Source organism: Myxocyprinus asiaticus, chromosome 6 (assembly GCF_019703515.2).
Source record: "Myxocyprinus asiaticus isolate MX2 ecotype Aquarium Trade chromosome 6, UBuf_Myxa_2, whole genome shotgun sequence".
Taxonomy (NCBI): Eukaryota; Metazoa; Chordata; class Actinopteri; order Cypriniformes; family Catostomidae; genus Myxocyprinus; species Myxocyprinus asiaticus.
The window spans coordinates 43,325,493-43,348,842 of record NC_059349.1 but is presented as its reverse complement, the minus strand read 5'-3'; the positions used below and the strand labels follow the sequence as shown (position 1 = coordinate 43,348,842).

The 23,350-nt window shown below is 36.6% G+C and overlaps 1 protein-coding gene across 2 annotated transcripts in view; it reads left to right on the top strand.

The window, feature by feature from the left end:
* Positions 1 to 23,350, top strand: part of LOC127442055 (extended synaptotagmin-2-like) — a 51,696-nt gene that overhangs the window by 12,202 nt on the left and 16,144 nt on the right. For both annotated transcript variants that reach the window (XM_051699741.1, XM_051699740.1), the window contains exons 2-13: positions 10,965 to 11,006; positions 11,120 to 11,254; positions 11,498 to 11,574; positions 11,666 to 11,738; positions 12,584 to 12,673; positions 14,558 to 14,613; positions 18,283 to 18,403; positions 18,575 to 18,751; positions 18,844 to 18,926; positions 19,062 to 19,110; positions 20,502 to 20,591; positions 22,839 to 22,934. In XM_051699741.1, coding sequence (XP_051555701.1) covers positions 10,965 to 11,006; positions 11,120 to 11,254; positions 11,498 to 11,574; positions 11,666 to 11,738; positions 12,584 to 12,673; positions 14,558 to 14,613; positions 18,283 to 18,403; positions 18,575 to 18,751; positions 18,844 to 18,926; positions 19,062 to 19,110; positions 20,502 to 20,591; positions 22,839 to 22,934 — 1,089 coding nt within the window. The remainder of the gene's footprint in view (positions 1 to 10,964; positions 11,007 to 11,119; positions 11,255 to 11,497; positions 11,575 to 11,665; positions 11,739 to 12,583; positions 12,674 to 14,557; positions 14,614 to 18,282; positions 18,404 to 18,574; positions 18,752 to 18,843; positions 18,927 to 19,061; positions 19,111 to 20,501; positions 20,592 to 22,838; positions 22,935 to 23,350) is intronic.

The window sequence follows — 23,350 nt, the reverse complement described above, 5'->3', positions numbered from 1 at the left end:
TTACTTGAAAATGGCTTAATTTGTTCCAGAAGTGTTACACTTTGTCAGCAAGATGCAACCTTTTTTGTTTTGACTTAAGCAAGCTGTGATGTCACCAAAACTGATGTAGTGAGAAAGCTCTGAGTGCCAGCTACTGTTACGTGTAGTTTTTACCAGTATTTAATGAAAATTAGGTATTATTTGATTGCTTTGTAAAAACTATGCAATTCTGCTACACTGGGTCTCTGAGGGTTAACTGACAACTTTTATACTCCAAGTTTGATATAATGATTCACTTGTTAGTTATTGATGCATACAAACACTGGTGAACAATAGGGCAAGAGCACTGCCTTTATAAAACTTGTCCTCCAGGTGCAGAGTCATTTCATCTTCTCACACATGCACACATTATTGCCCAAAAATGGAATATGGTGTGCTCCATCTGATTGATATGTCACCATGGCAACATTCCCTCAAGCATGTGACTTTAAGTTGGTTGGTGATGTCAATAATAGCTCTTGATGTCAAAATAATAATACAATCACTATAGTAACATGCCACACCCACTCAGGAGAGAGCTATTATTTGAAAAGGATTAACAAAATATCAGCAACAGCTGTTTACAGACAGACACACACAGACCACTTCACTCAAACAAGTCTAAAAGTGATGATTCTGTGAAGTTGTGAATTTTGTGAATGAAGTGTTTATGAGTGTGCCGTGTGTCATATGTCTCTGTGTGTAAATCGTTGCCTTTCCCTTTCAGTTTTGAACACTACCACTGAAAGAGGCTGTTGTACAATGTCTTATACCATGGCATAGATGAATGCTTGATTCTAATTGGTTGACAGACATTCCAGGGTGTTGAAAATGTTGCAGTAACTGCACAGCTATGTAGTTGTTCAAGGTTGAACACATTACAGTTCCATATCACTTTGCTAAAGTCAAATGTAGGGCTGGATATCGATACAGATTTTTGCTAGATTCCAATTCACAAGCTTCAGTTCTGATTTTGATCCGATTTGATTAAAATCTGATTCATATGGGTATATTTCAGTTATAATGTTCTGCTTGCATATGAAAGAAATTCTCTCTCAGCTAATGCTGTAAATTATACTGGGAACCTTCTAACTTGGTAGGTATATTACGAAAATATTCAATAAAAAAAATAACAACAGGGCCCAAACTATGCAGTTCAATTGCTATTTATGCAACAGATATTATATTCAGCCCAGCCAAAGCTGAAGTAAACTTTAAGGGAAAAGTAAAAGATCAATCTTGGGATTTTAAAAGTCAATATCACGATTTAAGTTTTTTACCCAGCCAAACAATGAAACAGGCCACTGGTACAGCAAAATGGATAAAGTGAATAAAAAATAAATAAATTGATTTTTCTAATTACTTTTAATATACATTATTTAGGAGTGAATGAATGAGGCATCTGTAAAGCCAAAAAATACAGTAATATATAATAATGTATCACACATTATTATATAATGTGTAATAAAGTATTACAAATTATATAATAATATAGTATGTGTTACTCTAATAACTGCACAAGCTACTGTTACTATTTTTAAAGTGATGCTTTTAAACTTGTAATGGTGGCTTTTGTGACATTTTTGAACTAGTAGGCTTTTTCTTAGCAGGATGCTCAATCAGTGGCTTAAGAATGTAATTAATAGTGATGTCATAAAATATCAATATATCGATTATTGATTGGCACGTTATTTGATCGATATATTTTTGAGGCGTCGATGTATTAAAATTAGCCGACATTTAAATTAGAAGCCTAATTTGCGTGCTTTCCAATTCACTTGGCCTTCTGTTTAATAGTGTGGTGTTGTAGCATGGGGAGACCACAAGAGGGTGATATAATATTTACTGAAGCCGGTCACGATCCCACACACAAACACACTGGACAAGCTGATGCGGCACAGCAGATGGCAGTCCAAAGTTATGAGGGTTTTTGTGCTTCTTCAAGAAGGAACTGATGTGTTTGCAGGTTAGTGTATGAAACTGGTGAAACTGCGCAAACTGAACAATTAGAAATTGTGATGTTTATTATGCCATTTCTCTGTATGTATTCTTAAATAGGTCTTTCATTCAAGCTGTCAAACCACAAAATGACATACTTGTAACTGAAAATACATAGTGTAGGCTATATGAAAGATATATGTACTCAGTATATCATCCAGTGATGGCTAGAGTAAATAATCTTTGTCCTTTGATAATGATTTGGGTTGAATTTAATGGAAAACGAGTATGCCAGTTGTGCTCCGTGGCACTGCAGAATTTTGATGCTGAATGTTGGCGGTGGGTGTGTATCTTTTGTAGAAAATAATTGTTTTGAATTTTAGAACGCGCCCTGTCGTCCTCTAGATACGTCCGGTGTCCCTTTAATTAACCCTGCTGCTCACACTTTTTCTCAACAAAGTTGTGTTGAGAAAATTTTTGAAAAGATAAAGACTATTGTGCCACGAGCAGCCCAATTTATATCTGCAAATAATTCAGATTTACTGTATATAGATAATCATCTGGAAAATCTTCCGATTATTGATGCATGGAAAAGTCATCAATCCCAAGCCTAGTAAATTATTCACACAAGTGTGTTTTAGGGGCAAAAACCAATGTGATAAATGTTTATGCGATTAATGGTATAAGCACATGGTATAAGCGTAATAATTAACATAACCTTAAAGTCTGATCACGACCAAACACCCTATTCAGGTCCCACAGGTGGAGAACACTAAAAGTAGCCACCCAGTCCCAAGTCACACAATCAGCCAACCTGTTTTTCACGTCTTACCTGATCATGTTTCTGAAGATTTGCTGAAAAATGAGGGAAGGAACAATAACAGCCTGTCTGACAATGCCAGAGAATGAATTACAGCTAGTGGAGTGAACACAGAGGAGTTTTGTAGCCCTGAATGACGCTTTCACCACACAGTCCTGTAAAAGCTATGAGGTAATATGCCACAACTATTATCTCAGGTTAGACAGCACACTCATTTGTTTAAAGTAACAGAAAACTACTGGAATCCTGCCAGTAGGCCAAAAGAACTACAACACTGTTTAAAAAAAACACACATTTACAGCCTGTTTTATTAACGTGAACTAAAAGCTTTGTGTAGATTATAAAAACCCAAGGAAGTTCTGCAGTGCCTTACTATACAAAATAAGATGCAAATTATTTAGTATTTTCCATTTGTTGCCTAAAGGCTTCAAACATCTCCTTATTTTATGCAAAATAATTATGCTGTATGTGTTTGTGTGTAGTCGTAGATGGATTGGTTACAGTATGTTTGCTTTTCAGTGTCTAATCAAGGGGGCGGTCATCGATTTAGAGGATAGTCACATAAAGAGTTGGGTCCTAACCAGTGTCATGATCGCCAGACAGATAGTTTTAAGGGGATGGAGGTTGGCTGGAGCGCTCCCATTTCAGGAGTGGTGCTCGGAGATGGGGAGGGTGGCGGCTTTTGAAGAAGGGTCATCTAGAAGACTGGGGAAATTGGACTCGTTTGTGGGGAAATGGGGCAGATATCTGGCATTTTTGGAGGGAATTTATTTTATTTATTTATTTTGTGTGTGTGTGTGTCTATAATCATGTACGACCACTGGGATGTCAGGGTGGGGTTGGGGATTGGGAGGGGTAATAGTGGAGGTTAAACATTGATTCTGTGTATATATGTTTTGTTTTTCTGTTTAATATATGAATCAATAAAAAATTGTTAATCAGAAAAAAAGGCCATTGTCAACTCAGCTACATGCAAAAACTCAAAAATACTTTCTTCAGTTTTCAGAAAAAGGCTTAAGGGTTTAAGCAATGCCACATGCTGTATAGCAATGCCACATGCAAGTGATTGTGTAAAAATATTATTATTATTATTATTAGCTATTATTGTCATAGTATTAGGTCTTTTTGTGAGAAAATGCGTTTGCTAATGCGCATACTGTCCATGGTGGCTGGATAACTGTGTGCACTGGAAAAAAAGAACACTTATGTGAGAATGCTGTTTGTAGACTACAGCTCAGCATTCAACACCATAGTGCCCTCCAAGCTAGATGAGAAACTCTGGGCTCTGGGCTTAAACAGCTTGCTGTGCAGCTGGATCCTGGACTTCCTGTCAAGCAGACGCCAGGTGGTTAGAATAGGCAGCAGCATCTCCTCATCACTAACCCTCAACACTGGAGCCCCACAGGGCTGTGTTCTCAGCCCACTACTGTATTCCTTGTACACACATGACTGTGTGGCAACACATAGCTCCAATGCCATCATTAAGTTTGCTGATGACACGACGGTGGTAGGTCTGATCACTGACAATGATGAAACAGCCTACAGAGAGGAGGTGCACACTCTGACACACTGGTGTCAGGAGCACAACCTCTCCCTCAACGTCAGTAAAACAAAGGAGCTTGTGGTGGACTTCAGAAGAAAAGACAGAGAACACAGTCCCATCACCATCAATGGAGCACCAGTGGAGAGAGTCAGCAGCTTCAAGTTCCTGGTGTCCACATCACTGAGGAACTCACATGGTCCGTCCACACTGAAGTCGTTGTGAAGAAGGCTCATCAGTGCCTCTTCTTCCTAAGACGGCTGAGGAAGTTTGGAATGAACCGCCACATCCTCACACGGTTCTACACCTGCACTGTGGAGAGCATCCTGACTGGCTGTATCTCCGCCTGGTATGGCAATAGCACTGCCCACAACCGCAAAGCACTGCAAAGGGTGGTGCGAACTGCCAGACACATCATCGGAGGTGAGCTTCCCTCCCTCCAGGAAATATATACAAGGCGGTGTGTGAAAAAAGCTCGGAGGATCATCAGAGACTCCAGCCACCCGAGCCATGGGCTGTTCTCACTGCTACCATCAGGTAGGCGGTATCGCAGCATCAGGACCCGCACCAGCCGACTCCATGATAGCTTCTTCCCCCAAGCAATCAGACTTCTGAACTCTTGATCTCCCACGATCAAAATACATCAGCACTGCACTTTATTACCCTTACTCTTATATCTCACACCGGACTGTCATAAATGTATATTATTATTATATTATATTCTCTCTTAACAACTGACTATCAACCGACAGCCTGAATGTCAATACAGTACAATACTGTACATTCTATATATATATATATATATATATATATATATATATATATATATATATATATATATATATATATATATATACTTTTTTTTATATATTTTTATTTTTAATTTTTATTGAATAATGTGTATCTATATAGTTAAAAATAAAAAAAACAGCGTATTGTATACTGTACAGTGTATGTTATTATTTGTATATTGTTGAGTGTAATTATGTGTATAACAGATGTTTAAATTGTGTTGTGTTAATTTGTGTATTGTAAATTGGTATATGTCTCATCACTGTCACGACTGCTATGTTGATTGGAACTGCACCCAAGAATTTCACACACCATTGCACTTGTGTATATGGCTGTGTGACAATAAAGTGATTTGATTTGATTTTGATTGACTGTTGTTATTTCCTTCTTTTATGTCTTAACAATTTTTTTCATTTATATGGGATGACTGAACAGAAACCATGAGAAGCTGCTATCTACTCTAAAAAAAAAAAAAACACAAACCATTTTTTTTTACAGATTTTTATTTGAACAAAGATTTGTGTAAATATTATGCTAAATAAAAGTTGTTGTTTTTTTATTTTATGTACACTACCGGTCAAAAGTTTTGAAACACTTACTCATTCTTTATTATCATTTTTGTTTTTTGTTTTTTTTTCACAATTTAGAATAATAATAAAGTCATCAAAACTATGGAATAACATAAATGGAACCATGGGATTTATGTTGTGACTAAACAAAATCCAAAATAAATCAAAACTGTGTTATATTTTAGCATCTTCAAAGTAGTCACCCTTTGCCTAGAATTTGCAGACATGTACTCTTGACATTTCCTCAACCAACTTCTTGAGGTATCACCCTGGGCTGCTTTTTAAACAGTATTTAAGTCATGTATGTATTTGTGTGTGTATATATATGTGTGTGTATATGTTTATATATATATATATGTGTGTGTGTGTGTGTGTGTGTGTGTGTGTGTGTGTGTGTGTGTGTGTGTGTGTGTGTATATATATATACATATAGACACACACACTCACCGGACAGGACATGGGAGCTGAGACAAGTCAGGGATTTTCCATTTGGTGTTCCTGGCATCTCTCTTACTGCATCTTTCCATCTAGATCCTTTCTCCAAATGTCAAAAGTACTGCTACTTCGATACCAAGTCAATACTAAAATAAAAGAAAATATGTCACAATACCAGTATTTATGCAGCACAGTAGTACCGAGCTCAATTCAATACCAGCGCACTGTCTGACTGACACAAGACTGCTTTCAAATGCTCACACACGAATTTGACATATTTGGGAAAAAATTAATGCACAATTAATCTGATTAAAAATGAGATAGGTACCAGTGTGAGTATTAAACTGCAAAAGTATGCGATTTAATTAAATAGTCAGTCTGCGTGTGCTGAGCACTTTACAGTGAATGTGTGAAGCCACTCATATGTTAACATCACCGCATTAAGAGCATCACTCACGCTGTGCGTGTTGTATAGGCTAAATTACAGAACAGAGCGCATATTCACTGTGAAGCGCATAGTGCCTGCAGACTATACTGTATTTATATAAATAAATCGTAGAATTTTGCGCTTTAATAATCACAATGGGCCATTTAAACAACTGCTAATCTAGAGGTGTGAAAATATCTTCAAAAACACACACAAACTGAAAAGCCTTTATGACAAAATAAAAGCTCAATTCAACTTGCGACAGAAATATGTTAATGCTATATAGTAAAATGTAATATTCACCACAATGTATTCACCAATATTAATAATAATTATAATAATAATGTTTAAGCAATATCTCACAAGCAAGAGTACTGTTGTACTGAATAAAAGTTTTTTATCAATTATGTCTATTTAATTTATACTGTGATGCTTTTTTGTGCAGCACTTTATTTGACAAAAAACCAATGTTGTGTTTTAGATTATGCTGTGAAATCTTTACAGAAGCACTTTATTTGATTAGTAAATATAATGGTATGTTGAAAAGCAATTGTTCAATTTTCACCAACCACTGTATTAGATACACCTGTACACCTACATATTGATGCGATTATCTAATCAGCCAATCATGTGTCAGCAGTGCAATGTATAAAATCAAGCAGATTTGGTAAAGAGCTTCAGTTAATGTTCACATCAACCATCAGAATGGGGAAAAAATGTAATCTCAGTGATTTGGACCGTGACATAACATAGTTTTGGGGATTTTGCCCGCTTGAGCTGCATGAATTGAGCTGATCACAGACCACCTGTCTAAAACACGGAAAATTAATAACAATCCCTAAAACTATTAACAACACCATAACTCCTTAAATGATAATACTAATACTAGCTAATACTTTATACTCTTTATATGCTTTTATTACAGGAGCTCAGGTTTTCATAAGTTATATAAATTATTATATGATCATAAATCCATCTGCCTACAGCAGCCCCTGTTCAAAAACCGTTCCCGCAGCTATGTATGTGTACGATTAATCACGATTCACTATGAAAAACCACGTGATTAATAACGATTAAATATTTTAATCGTCTGCCAGCCCTAGTTTTAACCAATTATGTGGCACATTTCACTGTGGATTGTTTAAGTCCACAGTGAATTGCATCAATTGAAGCAGGCCCCTCAATTGTCAGTGTCAGAAAGAGGGTGGAAAATGGTCATGAAAAACTTCGCAAAAAAACATTACCGTACTAATATTGTTAGCTGACGTCGAGGAAAAAACCCCCAATAAAAAATAAATCACATAACCCCTTCATCAGAGAGCATGTTTACGTATTTCTTCTGCTGTTTCTTCTTCTGTTTTTGCCCTGGGAGAATTGTTTGCTCTTTTTTGTGCAGTGCCAAGCTCCTCACAAAACCATAAAAGTTTTCAGTACTCTAATTGTGCATATCTAAAAGTGGGTGGACTTTTTGTCATTGGCAGTGGCTTTTTTGTTTTTGTATTTAGGATCACACTTCAGATTCTTCTTGTCTGCTGCACTGATTCACCCACAGCCTCTCCCAACGGATCTTTCTCTTAGGAAACCCAGTGTCTGTTCTATAGGGACAGTGTTTTTCTCCTCTCCCTCATGTCAGCTCTCTCCGCTGGTTGATTCTAATTAAACTGAAACTGTCCTCTCTTACATCTGCAGATCTCTCCATCTCCTCTCTTATTCATCTCGTCAGCCTGTCATCATGCCTGTAAAATGCTGAGAGGGATCTGTCTGTCTGTTTCCCTTCAGCAGAGACCATTATTTATCTCCACATAAATTAAAAAACAATCAAACTCTTTTTGATCATGTGAGCAGTAAACTGGTCTTTAGGTGTGAAAGGAACTGGTTGGTGTGTCGTCTTAAAGGAATGTTCTGGGTTAAGCTCTATCAACAGGATCTGTGGCATGTGGCTGATTACTACAGAAAATAATTTCCAATCATTCCCTCAGTTTGTAAAAGATACAAACATTTTCTTTACTGTAATGCACTTTCAGTGGAAGACTACGGGGCATTGCACCAGGATAATTGTTAAAATACACACTATACACAGTGTGTACAGCCTCAAGGCTTATAATTTTATGTGTTAGCGTGAGTATGTGTGATAAAATCTCTCATTAACTTGTCTGTTCAAAGCTATATCCAATTGTAAAGCTGGTTCAAATTATTTTCTGAGGTAGTGTCACAGAAGTTGTCGATTGAACTTGTATTGAACCTAGAACATACCATTATAAGTAACAACATGAGGGTGAGTAAACAATGATAGAACTGGCATTTTTGGGTAAACTATCCCTTTAAGAACTGTTGTTTTGAGGCATAAAAATGACATTTTTCATAAATCCAGCTTCATGCATTGAGTCTGACACATTGGCTGTGTTCGCTGACAGATACACACAGCACAGCTAAAATAGCACAGCAGATGCCCTCTGACCTGTCCACCAATCACGCTGACTCATCTCAGAGAAGAGCCTGAGATATTTAGCCAAATCATTAAACAGCTATAGCTGTGAGACCTTCAATACAATTATCCTCTCTTTGAGTCATTCAGGGGTCAAATAAGTTCAAATCTGTGTGAGGTTCTTCCTGATTGCTACAGTTACTCTCGGAATGCATGTATTTGCATGTGTGTTAGCATTGGTATATTTCTCAACTGGACAGCAGGTCTCTCGTATGACAAAGTTATTTTCTTAAATAGGAAATAACGTTGCTTAACAAATCGGATGCGCAAACATGCATAACCACCCATGCAGATAAATCACAAACATTACTGTACATGTTTTTATGCCTCAGTCTTGAATGCTCAGACTAGCTGCATGTCATGTTAAAAAAATATTGCCCTATTTTAAAAAATATTACTGCATTTGTGGACTCACTGTATTTCAGTGTCAAAGAGAAAATTGTGTGTTTGAAAGAGACTCTGATCCCTTGCATAGATTTTGAAGCTCTTTGATGGCCAGAGGTTTGTCTTTGTGTGTTTGTGGCAGAGATAAGACATGTAAACAGATTGTAGTCTTTGTGTAATATCAGATCAGCTCAGCATCGACTGTTGTCTGACAGGCCATGGGAATTAGCAGGCTAACTTTAGCTGGTGTATGCTCTGTGTGTGTGTATATTCAGGAAATAACAGAGCTTTGAGTCATAGGCTGGCTTTCCCCCTCAGGAAAATATTGGAAAGAAATGGAGCTGAGACAAGTCAGGGATTTTCCATTTGGTGTTCCTGGCATCTCTCTTACTGCATCTTTCCATCTAGATCCTTTCTCCAAATGTCAAAAGTACTGCTACTTCGATTCCAAGTCAATACTAAAATAAAAAAAAAAATATGTCACAATACCAGTATTTATGCAGCACCAGTAGTACTGAGCTCAATTCAATACCAGCGCACTGTCTGACTGACACAAGACTGCTTTCAAATGCTCACACACGAATTTGACATATTTGGGAAAAGATTAATGCACAATTAATTTGATTAAAATCATGATAGGTACCAGTGCGAGTATTAAACTGCAAAAGGATGCGATTTAATTAAATAGTCTGTCTGCATGTGCTGAGCACTTTACAGTGAATGTGTGAAGCCACTCATATGTTAACATCACCGCATTAAGAGCATCACTCATGCTGTGCGTGTTGTACAGGCTAAATTATAGAACAGAGCGCATATTCACTGTGAAGCGCATAGTGCCTGCAGACTATACTGTATTTATATAAATAAATCGTAGAGTTTTGCGCTTTAATAATCACAATGGGCCATTTAAACGTGCTAATCTAGAGGTGTGAAAATACCATCAAAAACACACACAAACTGAAAAGCCTTTATGTCAAAATAAAAGCTCAATTCAACTTGCGACAGAAATATGTTAATGCTGTATAGTAAAATTTAATATTCACCAAAATTTATTCACCAATATTAATAATATTTATAATAATGTTTAAGCAATATCTCACAAGCAAGAGTACTGTTGCACTGAATAAAAGTTTTTATCAATTATGTCTATTTAATTCATACTGTGATGCTTTTTTGTGCAGCACTTTATTTGACAAAAAAAAAAAAAGACCAATGTTGTGTTTTAGATTATGCTGTGAAATCTTTACAGAAGCACTTTATTTGATTAGTAGAATGCAATGGTATGTTGAAAAGCAATTGTTCAATTTTCATTTTTTTTAAGTTTTATGAATTCGTTTGATTAGACACCATTTTGATGCTGAAGTTGAATTAAACTTCAATACAAGCTTTGAAAGCTTTGAGTGTGGTTTTGTGAGGTGTGGATGTGTGAGCTGGTGATGTGTTGTTCCTAATTAAAGACTGAGTATGTTACATGCACTAAAATCAGCCTGAGAATTAAAGTAATACATTTATTACATTAATACATGCTGATTATTTAAATTTGCTTTCTCTTTCAGGTTCATTTTCCAGATGTGGAGAGAGTGGAGTGGCTCAACAAGGTGTGTGTGTGTGTGTGGGCTGGTTTAATAAAAATAGATCTGGGTCTGTGCTAACCCAGAAATGTCTTCTCCAGAGCATTAACTCTCTCTGGTTCTCTCTCTCTCTCTCTCAGACAGTACACCAGATGTGGCCGTATATTTGTCAGTTTGTAGATAAACTTTTCAGAGAGACCATTGAACCGGCTGTTCAGGGAGCCAATGCACACCTCAGTACTTTCACCTTCTCCAAAATAGACATGGGGGACAAGGTACACACACATAACACACATACGGTATATATGTATATAGATGTTTACCTATAGCTACAGTATCTAAATGAGAACATACCATTGATTTTTTTATTTAATATAAAGCTAAATATAATTACAACAGTCTAATCCAAACCCTACCCTTACAATAAAACATTTGCATGATTTATGTATTTATTAATCATGTTTACCTTTTGACTCTGATACATGCTTAAAATGAAATCACTTTAATTTTGTTTGCAGCCACTCAGGGTGGATGGAGTGAAAGTTTATACAGAAAATGTAGATAAACGACAGATTATTATGGACCTACAGATCAGGTAAAGTACACACAAATACAGTTACCCATTGGGACTCATTATTGGAGTTCAGTAATTGAAACTCAGTTTGTATATTGTTCTATTTGTGTAGTTTTGTTGGAAACACAGAAATTGATGTGGACATCAAAAGATATTACTGCCGTGCAGGAATCAAGAGCATACAGGTAAGAGTGTTTTTGTGTGTGTGTTTGGGGATGACTTGGCTATGCTTGTATATCATCCTCAATTCGCAAATGTTTACTTTTTAACCTAAGAATTTACAGGAAGCAATTGGGCCCAGGAAAGAGGGGGCCCATCCAAAAAAAAAATTCCTGGGCTCTGTGAATTTTAGGTCCCTGGGTAGCACACATGCTCTGTCATATTGAGCTCAAGAGCTAGTGTCAGTGAGGCATGTTCAAATCGGAACTGATGACGTTTTTCTTTCATTTTACGTTTACATTACATTTATTCGGTAAGACTTAACAATAAGGTTCCATATGTTAACATTAATTAACAACATTAGTGAGCATGAACTAACAATGAACAATACTTAAGCATTAATGAATCTTAGCTGATGTTAATTTGAACATATAGTATACATTTTTCAAATCAAAAGTTGTATTTGTTAACAATAGTTAATGCAATATGAACTAACATGAACTAATAATGAACAATAGTATTTTTATTTACTAACATTTTGTTAACTGTTTGTTCATGATACCAAATGCGTTAACTAATGTTAACGAATGGAACCTTATTGTAAAGTGTTACCATTTATTCTTTTAGCAGACGCTTTTATCCAAAGCAACATACAGGGCCTTTTAAGTATTCATTTCATCAGTATGTCATTACTTATGTTGCCTGAGAATCAAACCCATGACCTTGGCATTGTTAGTTCCTATTCTTCCCAACGTTCCTAGTTAGTTTCTTACCTGATATTTAGTGCCGCCCATTTTGTGTAACTGTCTATCATTTGCTTATGTTGTTTCTGGTGCCAAAGTTTATTGATCTTTTGTTTGTTTATGTGTAGCTTAATGGGGTGTTGAGAGTCATCATGGAGCCATTGCTAGGAGACATGCCTCTTGTTGGAGCACTGAATGTGTTCTTCCTCAAGAAACCGGTATGAAACCACAGCATACACACACCAGTGAACATGCTTTTTCTCTCAGTCTCTCAGTGTGTCTTTATCTAATCAGTTTTACTGCAGACCAGACTTTCTTACATAGGCAAACAAACAACTTAAAGGATGATGAGAATGTGCCTGAAATTTAATAAACACACACCAACACCCTTGTAACTCCAAAGGTTTTAACAGTCAGAATCTTTCCTAAAACTCAAAATACTGCTCTGACCTGCTTTTCAGAAACTACTGCAGTCAAACAAGATCTCTAAATCTATTTCCCTTCAAGCTGTCCCAAAAATTAAATGTATTAATTCAAAATTGGCTAAAATTGTGATCCTCAACTAGTAATGAAACAGCATTTTAATTGATTGTCTTTAAAGGTGTTGATCTTAAGGGAAAGTAATTTTACATCTTTAATATCAGTGTCATAAACAGTTTTATTAGACCTGCTTCCATTGAGCTGTTTTAATACACCGCCAGTTGTCCAATTAAGAGGAAAGAGTCTAAATGGATGGCTCTGATTGGATGCTGGTACAGATGACCAAGATATGTTTTCACCTGATACTGGATAATTGACAAAAAATTTTTTTATCAACATTAAGATTTAAGGTTCAAATTGAAATGACAATAATTAAGGAAGAGTATACACTCAGTGAGCAATTTATTAGGAACACTAAGGTCCTAATGATGTGCCTGACGTGGTCTTCTGCTGTTGTAGCCCATCCGCATTAAGGTTCGACGTGTTGTGCAATCTGAGATGCTATTCTGCTCACTACAATTGTTCTGATTGATTATCTGAGTTACCGTAGCCTTTCTGTCAGCTCCAACCAATCTGGCCATTCTTCGTTGACCTCTCTCATCAACAAGGCGTTTCGGTCCGCAGAAGTGCCACACAGTGGATGTTTTTGGCACCATTCTGAGTAAACTAGAGAATGTTGTGCGTGAAAATCCCAGGAGATCATCAGTTACAGAAATACTCAAACCAGCCCATCTGGCACCAACAATCATGCCACGGTCGAAATCAATGGCTACATTCACACAGTCAGTGTTTGGGATTGACAACCGCATTTACTTACAGGTGTGAGTCTTTAAATGTCCAGTTTATACAACAGCTTACAGTAGCGGCTTGAATACGGTCTGTATGAACGAACAACCAAAGTCACAACCGTATTCTAACAGCTGGAACCGTAGTGACAGTGACTGAAGTAAATATTAAAAATGGCGAAGTCCAGAACATGTCTTATCACAATAACGCCACGTTATTAAATAAACAAGTCCAAATGAGGCGCAAGTTCATTCATCAGAACATAATTAGCCGGCAGCGCCTTTTGAATGCTTTTTAACTGAGTGCAGAGCACAGCATTTGTCGTACGCAGTCGTGAGCAGCTTCGGTGAAAGACAGTGGATGGATATTGGATGACACACAGCTCATATCTCCGTTTCTGTTTCTGAGTTAACTAAACCCCTTATGATTAACACAAGACACGCATTCTGATGGTTGATGTGATAATTAACTGAAGCTCCTGACCGGTATCTGCATGATTTTATGCACTGATCTGCTGCCACACGATTGGCTGTTTAAATAATCACATGAATAAATAGGTGTACATGTGTTCCTAATAAAGTGCTCAGTGAGTAGACTCTATAACTGAAGTTTTTAACCATTTTAATCACCTTTTAGCATTTTTGCAGTTCACTTTTTCCAATAGACAAATTCAATGTAGTCTCTGTATGTACGTATAATAATGATAAAAGAATGGGAAAATGTTTAATATAGTTTTAGATGTAGGATGTCACAAAGCAGGACACTGCTTGACATGTCATGTCAACTACCCTCTTTCAGCTATAGCTTATTAAATTTTGTGTGTTTGTCTCTGTCAGTTGCTGGATATAAACTGGACCGGTCTTACAAACATGCTAGACATCCCAGGAATAAAGTAAGTGACACACAAGACTACTGTACTGAATGTCGTATGAGTTTGTATAGATGAGTATTTGTGTGTGTGATTATTTTGTGAGCAAATTATTATATCAGCTTTTATAAAACCAGGAAGTAGTCCAGGCAACATACATACAGTATGCTGTCATATTTTAAGGTGGCACAGATAACATACTTTCTCACACACATTTTGCACACTGCAGTCTCAGAAATGTTGCTCTTCCTGTCTGACAACATCTGCAGATCCATGGAAACGCCCTCTTGTAATTGGGGAAAATTGAGTTTTATCATAAAATTTGCTCCATCGTGTGTGTGAGATTTCAGTCCAAACATAGAGTTTAGTGTGTTTGCCCCAGTGGAGTAACGTTAGATCTTTCTTATTTATTTCTCTCACTTTCTCTCTCTCCTTTTATAGTCGTATTCCTAGGTGGAGCTGGGGTTGTGGTTAAGGCGTGTAAAATAAGATTTTGTCCTTTGTTACATTCTCTCTCTCTCTCTCTCTCTCTCTCTCTCTCTCTCTCTCTCTCACACACACACACACACACACACACACACACACACACACACACACACACACACACACCCCCTCTTAGAAGAGTCACAATTTATACCCTCTGCTGGTGTGACGGTATAGCTGATTTCAATCTGAATTCTTTGATCTCTGATCTGATAGAGTAATTATTAAATATACAGTCTGCATGCACAGCTGGCTTCAGCGAATGAGCGGTGCTCTGTTGTTGACAAAGACACACAGCACGCGTGTGGCTTGCAATATGTGAGAGCTTAACACAAACTCCATCTCAGATGTAGATGCTTGATAGTTCGAAAGATACCAAATGAACTTTTTTGAGACTGACATGAACCCTTTTCACAGACCTGTTATGATGCGTTTCCGCCTTCTTTAACAATGAAAATGTAGCAAAGTTTTTTTATATTTCCATTTTTACATTTATAACATTGTGCTTTGTATTATATTACCCTGGAAAAAGTTTTTAAAAAGTCAGGTACCACAGCTGAGAGGAGGCTTCTAACACAGCTGCTGAGCGAGTGACAGAAAATTTGGCTCATTTCCCTCTTCTTACTGCTGTTATTCAGCGCTCTATATTTTTATCTTCTTTTGCAAAGATGTGAAAGCTTAATCTTTCTTTTAATTAATGATTTTTTTTTTCTTTTGCTGTTGTAAACGGTTAAGCAAAAATTATATTTGCTGTGGTCTCCCATTCGCTGCCATTCAAGTTTACCCTGCTATGGATCTACTTCCGCACTCCAACCCGGATATGTGAAAATGGTCCATTGAGCAGAAGCGGTTATAAAAAACAACAGCAGCAAATTAGTGCCTTCAATTGTTATGAGCAACATGGCATAAAAATGGCATTAATCCTCAATCATTCGCTGCAACTACAATACTATGAGAACGCACAAAATAATTGACAGACATTTTTTTTTACTGTTTACCGAGTCGTGGGCGGTCACGGAGACTGGTGAGATATCTCACGACACTTATTTCATTAATAACTTTCAGGGAGTAGGAACATTTTGTGCATAACTTTCCAGGAAAATAATCACACCATCTTTATAGTTAATAAATTACAACTTAAATTGTATTATTGTATCATATATCTATGCTATTATTTTATTATTAGCAATAATAATAATATATTACACATTTCAACAATATTTATTTTGAGTAATGTTATCTAAGTAATGTGATATCCTTTCACAACTAAAGTGAACACAGAAGAGGTCCAGTAAAGAATCTATTGCACATTCTAGGTCCACATACAGTGTGGAGAAAATAAAAGTGCCAATAGAACTGGCTTCATGTTCACGAAAGATTTTCACTCAAATTACTGTTCATTTTGCAGCTGCATTGTTAACAATAAAGATTTTCTTAATAGGCTACACATTTTTTTAATTTTTTTAATGTAATTATTTTCTGTCTACTCTATTTTATAATGATATATGTAGTTATGGAAAAGGTGGTTTTGGTGCATCCCTTATAATAACATTTAGAATTGAATTATCCCAAACAACGTCTAATTTAAAATAATAATTTATGTTTTCGGGCCAGTGTGTCCAGAATGTTCGGTTTCGGTCAAGAATTTTCATTTTGGTGCACCACTAAAGGCATTGTTACACAGCCAAGATAAGCTTTTCTGTGCCTGCTGAAAATTATGTCTAAAGACACAATGACACATAAAATTCAGACTAAATTGTGCCTGCTCTGACCCACCTCAGCCCTGAGTATCAAAGGCAGTTCTGATTCTGCTTTGGTTCTGTGTAAATTAAATGCAGCATCAGAGCAGCCTTAAACTTTGTTGTTGCCATGATAAGAGCATATATTTCATAATTTAGTTTCATATTTAAAAGTATAACTTCATATTTTCATTAATTTCATATTTTTATATTCATAATTGTATATTTAAAACATTAACCTTATAACATAATATATGCAGTTGTAATTGCTGTGTAAATGCATTTATGCCTTCTCTGAGCAGCATTAAATAGTCTGTGTAAATACACCTAAATGCCACTTCAGATGCAGCTTCTGTGCCTCCTTTGCAGTGTAAAGATGGCTTAAGAGAGAGAGAGAGAGCTATATAAAGCTGATTAAAAGCCTTGTGCGTGTTTGTTTACATTTACATTTTTGACTGTTGAAGTTGAAATAGTTTTGGGCCATTTGAACGTTCCGTCAGTGTAAGTCTATGGGATTTTTTGGATATTTGATTGTCCCCTACAGGAAAACCATAAGTCCAGTCAGTTAGAAAAGACAGCAGTCAGAACAGTCTGAAGGTCTGTGCCAAGTTGGTGAATGTGGCTTGGAAGAGCTGTAGGAGGTGTTACAATTGATAATTTTGTTCTTGTTCGTAGGGATTTTGGAAAAAAACCTAAACCAAGTCTGTATAAAAACAGTTTGTTGGCATTGTCAATCCAACATAATAATGCTTTAAGCAAACTTGACTGTTACCTCAACTGGCGCTCTTTGTAGAAGAAAAAAAAAATGTACATTAAACTCTGCAACTCTGACCACAGCTTCCAAGAACAGACATTGTATTTAATTGTCCAGCCAAAAATCAGAATTTTGTAAATGTTCAGGCTCCTCTTTTCCATACAATTAAATTGGATGAGGATCAGGGGCTGTCAAGCTCCAAAAAGGGCAAAAAAATAAAAAATACCATTAATGTTGTCTGTAGGACTAGTGATAGACCAAATATATTGGCCAGACTGATTATTTGGCCATTTTGAGGTTATTGGCCGATAATTGTGCCCACTTGGCTAATTAACAGAAATGGTCATTCCTCTTAGACTCTCTGTTCCAAAATCTACCGACAGACTTACCAATGGATAGTGCACATTTTCTGCTTTCGAGTAATAGAGTCTAGATATTGGTATGGACATTGGCCATTCAAAAACCCATATTGGTCGACAATTACATAAGACTTGTGTGCTGTTTCACATCTTTTGAAGCCATACGATAGCTGTGTGTGAGTAACAAACTGAAATTGAAGTCTTAGTTACACTTCTAAATGTAACGCTTGTTTTAGTAAAAACATTTCACAAGCTGTGTGAATTTATTGAAAGATTGAATTTCATGTATTTGACGGATTTGTTTTATTATTAATTTGGCTTCATCATTTGTACTGATCTCTCTCTCTCTTTCTTTCAGTGGTCTGTGTGACAATATCATTCAGGATATCATCTACAGTTATCTGGTGTTGCCAAACAAAATCACTATTCCACTAGTAGATGATGCACAGATTGCTAAACTCCGCTTTCCTTTGCCCAAGGTAACACACACACACACTGAACACACTCACGCATGCGCAGACACAAACACACTGTATATACTGTATAATGTATCTATCTATATATATATATATATATATATATATATATATATATATATATATATATATATATATATATATAACGTATGTATATGTGTGTGTTTGTTGCAGGGCGTTCTACGGATTCACTTCCTTGAGGCACAGGACCTGGTAGGGAAGGACACGTTTCTGGGTGGTTTGATAAAAGGAAAGTCTGACCCGTATGGTGTTGTTCAGCTTGGTAATCAGCTCTTCCGCTCTAAAGTCATCAAAGATTCATTAAACCCTAAATGGAATGAAGTGTACGAGGTAAGGGTGTGTGTGGGTCAGTCTATTTGAATGTATATATTTGTATTTATCAGTTAATTAATTAATAAGTGATGTGTTTATGTGTGTTTTAGGCGTGTGTATATGATCACACAGGACAGACTCTGTTGATAGAGTTGTTTGATGAGGACACAGATAAAGATGATTTTCTGGGAGGGTAACGGCTTTGATTAATCAAGCTCAAAGACTTATCAAATATGACATTCACATGACATCATCCTTCAGATTTGTGCCTGAAAGGTCACCAGGATTTGTATGTTTAATTCAGTCTGATATTTCTCCTCCTCTCTAGCCTTAAAATCAACGTAGATGAACTGCAAAAAGAACAGAAAGTAGATGAGGTAAGAATAAAAAGTATTTTTTTCATCTACGTTTTTGAAGAAAAGAGGAAGGCATCCCTCCATAAAATGCAAACCATAAAGTATAGGGTTATGCTGCATTCACCTGATTTAATGAAAATTCAAGATGACGTCTACTCTGAGCTGTTCATGTTCTCAGACTCATTTTTTGTTTCTATGGCAATTTTCAGAATTCCAAAATCCACTTGAAGCTTTATTGTTAATAACAGCAAAATACTTTAGCTACATGAATTCATCTCTATAAGTAGTTTTCATATGATGGTCGAGTAGGAAGTTGGAGCTTTCATAAAATTCAGAGATTCCAACTTGTAATTACAAGATTGTCAAAGCCATGAGCATTTTTTACTAGTCGGAAACTCAGTTACATAAAATCCGGCATGACATGTTGCAGCAGTACACCTCGCAGTCCTAAATTAAACGTGATACTTTCTAAAGTGTTAAAAATAGTACAGAAATTAAAAAATGACATGAAATATAATAAAGTGTTTTAATAGTGCTGTCAGGCGATTAAAATGTTATAGCGATTAATTGCATCATTTTTCGTAGTTAATCGCAATTAATCACAGATTTTGAAAGTGCTCAAATTTGATATTTTCCTGTCAAAATGAATTTATTTCCATCTTAGGAAAGAAAAGATAACAATATGTAACAATATAATGCTTTATTAACATTTTCCAAACAAAGCCTTCCAGAGTATAAAGATAGAAATGCACTAAAATAGCACCAATTCAAGTAACATTACACGTTTCCCAATGTCTAAGTGGGAGCTTGAAAAATTGAAAGAACTAGTCCCCACCTAGGTTGCATATTCATTGCAATGGACATTAAATCTGATCCTCCATGTTAAAGCAATCGTTCCACCGCATTCACGATTTGCATCAGGGTGTCATCGCTTTGAACTCCACATGAAAAGCGATTGCAGACAAAAACGTCTCATTCTGCGTTTTGGTGATAGGTAAGACTTTACGTGATCATAAAAAAGCGCCTCACTTAGGCTGAAAAATACTTTCTGTCACAAGTCCCATCTGGGCTTGTTTTGTACAACAAGTAGCGTCAAGAGCTCCTTTCTCCATCATTTTATTTACTGACACGGAATCACTGTTGTGTGTGTGTTGTTGTGTGTCCGTCAGTGTTATGACGCCGGGCGGACACATCGCAAAGCTTCCGCCCTTCAAAGCAGTGTTTATGCTGGTTTGTCCTGTATTAACGGTAAATGCGTTAATCCCCTTTAAGAAAAATTAACACGTTAAACTTTTTAAATTAATCGCATACATTAACGAATTACATTTTGAAAGCTCTAGTTTTAAATAAATTATTGCGTTTTACATATGTTTTTGTTACATATACTTTTCATGTCTGTTTTATGTTTGTAGTGGTTTGTACTTGATGATACTGCTACAGGGAAGATTCACCTGAAAATTGAATGGCTTTCTCTTCAACCTAAACCTGATAAACTCGACGAGGTAACTTGCGCACATACATTTGTTTTTTGTATCATTGTGGGGACTTCCCATGGGCTTCTGTTGTTCTTAGCTAATTAAAATTACTATAGACTAATCCTTACCCTAATCATAGCCCTAAAATTTTGTAAATGTAAAATGAGACATTATTAAATCTCTTTATGAAGAGATTATTAAATATGTCACCGAAATGTAGGTTTTTCAGGTTTTGCCATCTTTGTGTGGACACTTGGGGTTTATTGGTGCATCTGACTCAAATCTGTTCAGTTTTTTTGTAGTCTGAACAGCTAAAAATCAAATGAAATCTGATGTTACAAACTCGATCCAAACTGCATACATTGGTGGTTTGAAATCTAAATTCAATTCCAATTTTTTTTATTTTTTTTGTGTCTGTCTTAACAGATTTCAAGAAGTTATTTTGATCATATGGGTCACAATGTGAATGTACCATCCAGCATAGCAAAATTATATGGAGCTGTGTCCAAATACACGTTCACACACTCTTTTTCTATATAGCATTTAAAAAAGCATATAACCAGATTGAATCTGTGAACTTGTTCCCACATTTTTCTGTGCTAATTTTGGGGGGAAATCTGACGAATTCTGTGGAGTAGAGAAACATGGTAAAATGTGTTAAACAGAGCTGAGAGTTTAAAAAATGAACACACAAGAGGCTGGAGATGAGAAGAAAAGTGTGAATGAGCGGCGTTGTGTAGAAATCTGTGGACATTTTGGAGTTCTGGGCCTGCAGATTCCATGTGGGCCTAATTATATGACATTCTCCATATAGTTAATAAGTGAATGAGGAAGCGGTTTTGGACCCAATATACACTGCCTTGCCAAAAAAAAGTTGCATACTCTAATATTTCATTGGACCACCTTTAGCTTTGATTACGGTGCGCATTTGTTGTGGCATTGTTTCAACAACCTTATGCAATGTCACAACATTTATCAGAGTTGCATTAATTTTTGGTCGAGATCTTTCATTGATGACGGGAGAGTCAAACCACTCCGTAAAGTCTTCTGCAGCACATCCCAAAGACTTTCAATGGGGTTAAGGTCAGGATTCTGTGGTGGCCAATCCATGTGTGAAAATGATTCCTCATGCTCCCTGAACCACTCTTTCACAATTTAAGCCAGATGAATCTTGGCATTGTCGTCCTGGAATATGCCCGTGTTGTCAGAGAAGAAAAAATCCATTGATGGGATAAGCTGGTCATTCAGTACATTCAAGTAGTCGGCTGACTTCATTTTATTGTCGCATAACATTGCTGAGCCTAGACCACAGTGGGCACTATGCATGACGGGTGCATCACTTCATGCTCTTCCCTTCTTACCCTGACGTGCCCATTGCTTTGGAATAGGGTAATTCTGGACTCATCAGACCACATGACCTTTTTCCATTGCTCCCAAATCCAATCTTTATGCTCCCTAGCAAATTGAAGTCATTTTTTCCCCAATTAGCCTCACTAAGTAGTGGCTTTCTTGTGGCCACACTGCTGTTTAGTCCCAATCCTGTAAGTTCTCGTCGCATTATGCATGTGGAAATGCTCTTACTTTCACTATTAAACATAGCCGTGAGTTCTACTGTCGATTTTTCTTTTTCTTTTTTTTTTTACGATGTGATTTCACCAAGCATTTTAGTGATCTCCGATCACGATCATTCAAGATTTTTTTCGTGAAGCTGATGGTTCGCCACTATCCTTCCAGGTTTTATTAATGTGTTGGACAGTTCGTAACCCAATTCCAGTGATTTCAGCAATCTCCTTAGATGTTTTCTTGGCTTGATGCAGGCCAATAATTGGCCCCATTCTGAAACACAGTAACATCTTTTCCACAACCACGGGGTATGTCTTCCGACATGGTTGTTTAAGAAATGAGAAGCTATGCACTGCATCAGTTAGGGTTAAAAGAATTGTTGCCACCTGTCTGTGACAGCTGAAGGATGTGTGTCAATGAATGTGGAGGAAATATAGACATTTTGAATGTGTGGAAAACCAAAAACTTTTCTAGGAAAAGTGATTTAGAAAGTAACTTAAAAGTAAAATATTAGTAATGTGATTACTTTTTAGATGAAGTAACCAGAAAAGTAATCTGATACATTTTAGATAAGTAATTTGTAGTGGATTACTTTTTTGAATAATTTACCCAACACTGGTCATGAAGGACATTAGCAGATGAACAGATCACACACACATACACACACACACAGAGTTATTGCTAATAAATATTTAATGTTTTGTGTTTTAGGTGTTAAGCATTATTAAAGCAGATAAGGGGCAGGCAAACGACGGACTGTCATCAGCTTTATTACTGGTGCACCTGGACTCTGCAAAAAACCTGCCAGTGAGCACACACACAAACCACACCTACATACACACCCACACACACTTCCTCTCCTTCTTGCTTTCTTGTCTTTCACCTTTTCTTCACCTTCTCCTTATGAATCGTTCACTCTTTTATCTGATATCACTTCTTTCTTCTTTCATCCTCCGTTTCTTTCTGTCATCCCTCTCTGGTTTCCTGTCATTGAAGAGTGTTTTTGAGGGGAACGTGGGCACTGGGTGTCTGCGAGAGTGCCGCTCTGCTGGGCTTGTGTTTTGTGAGAACACTGCTACCCTCTACAGGACAATGTTTGTGAGTCACTCTGCTGGCATTTTGGTTTCATTTTGCAGCTTGCATTTTACCTGCATTTTGTGCATTAACTGCTAGTTTCTCTAATTACAAAAGTCTTCTTGTTAGATCTTCTTTACCTCCCTTTT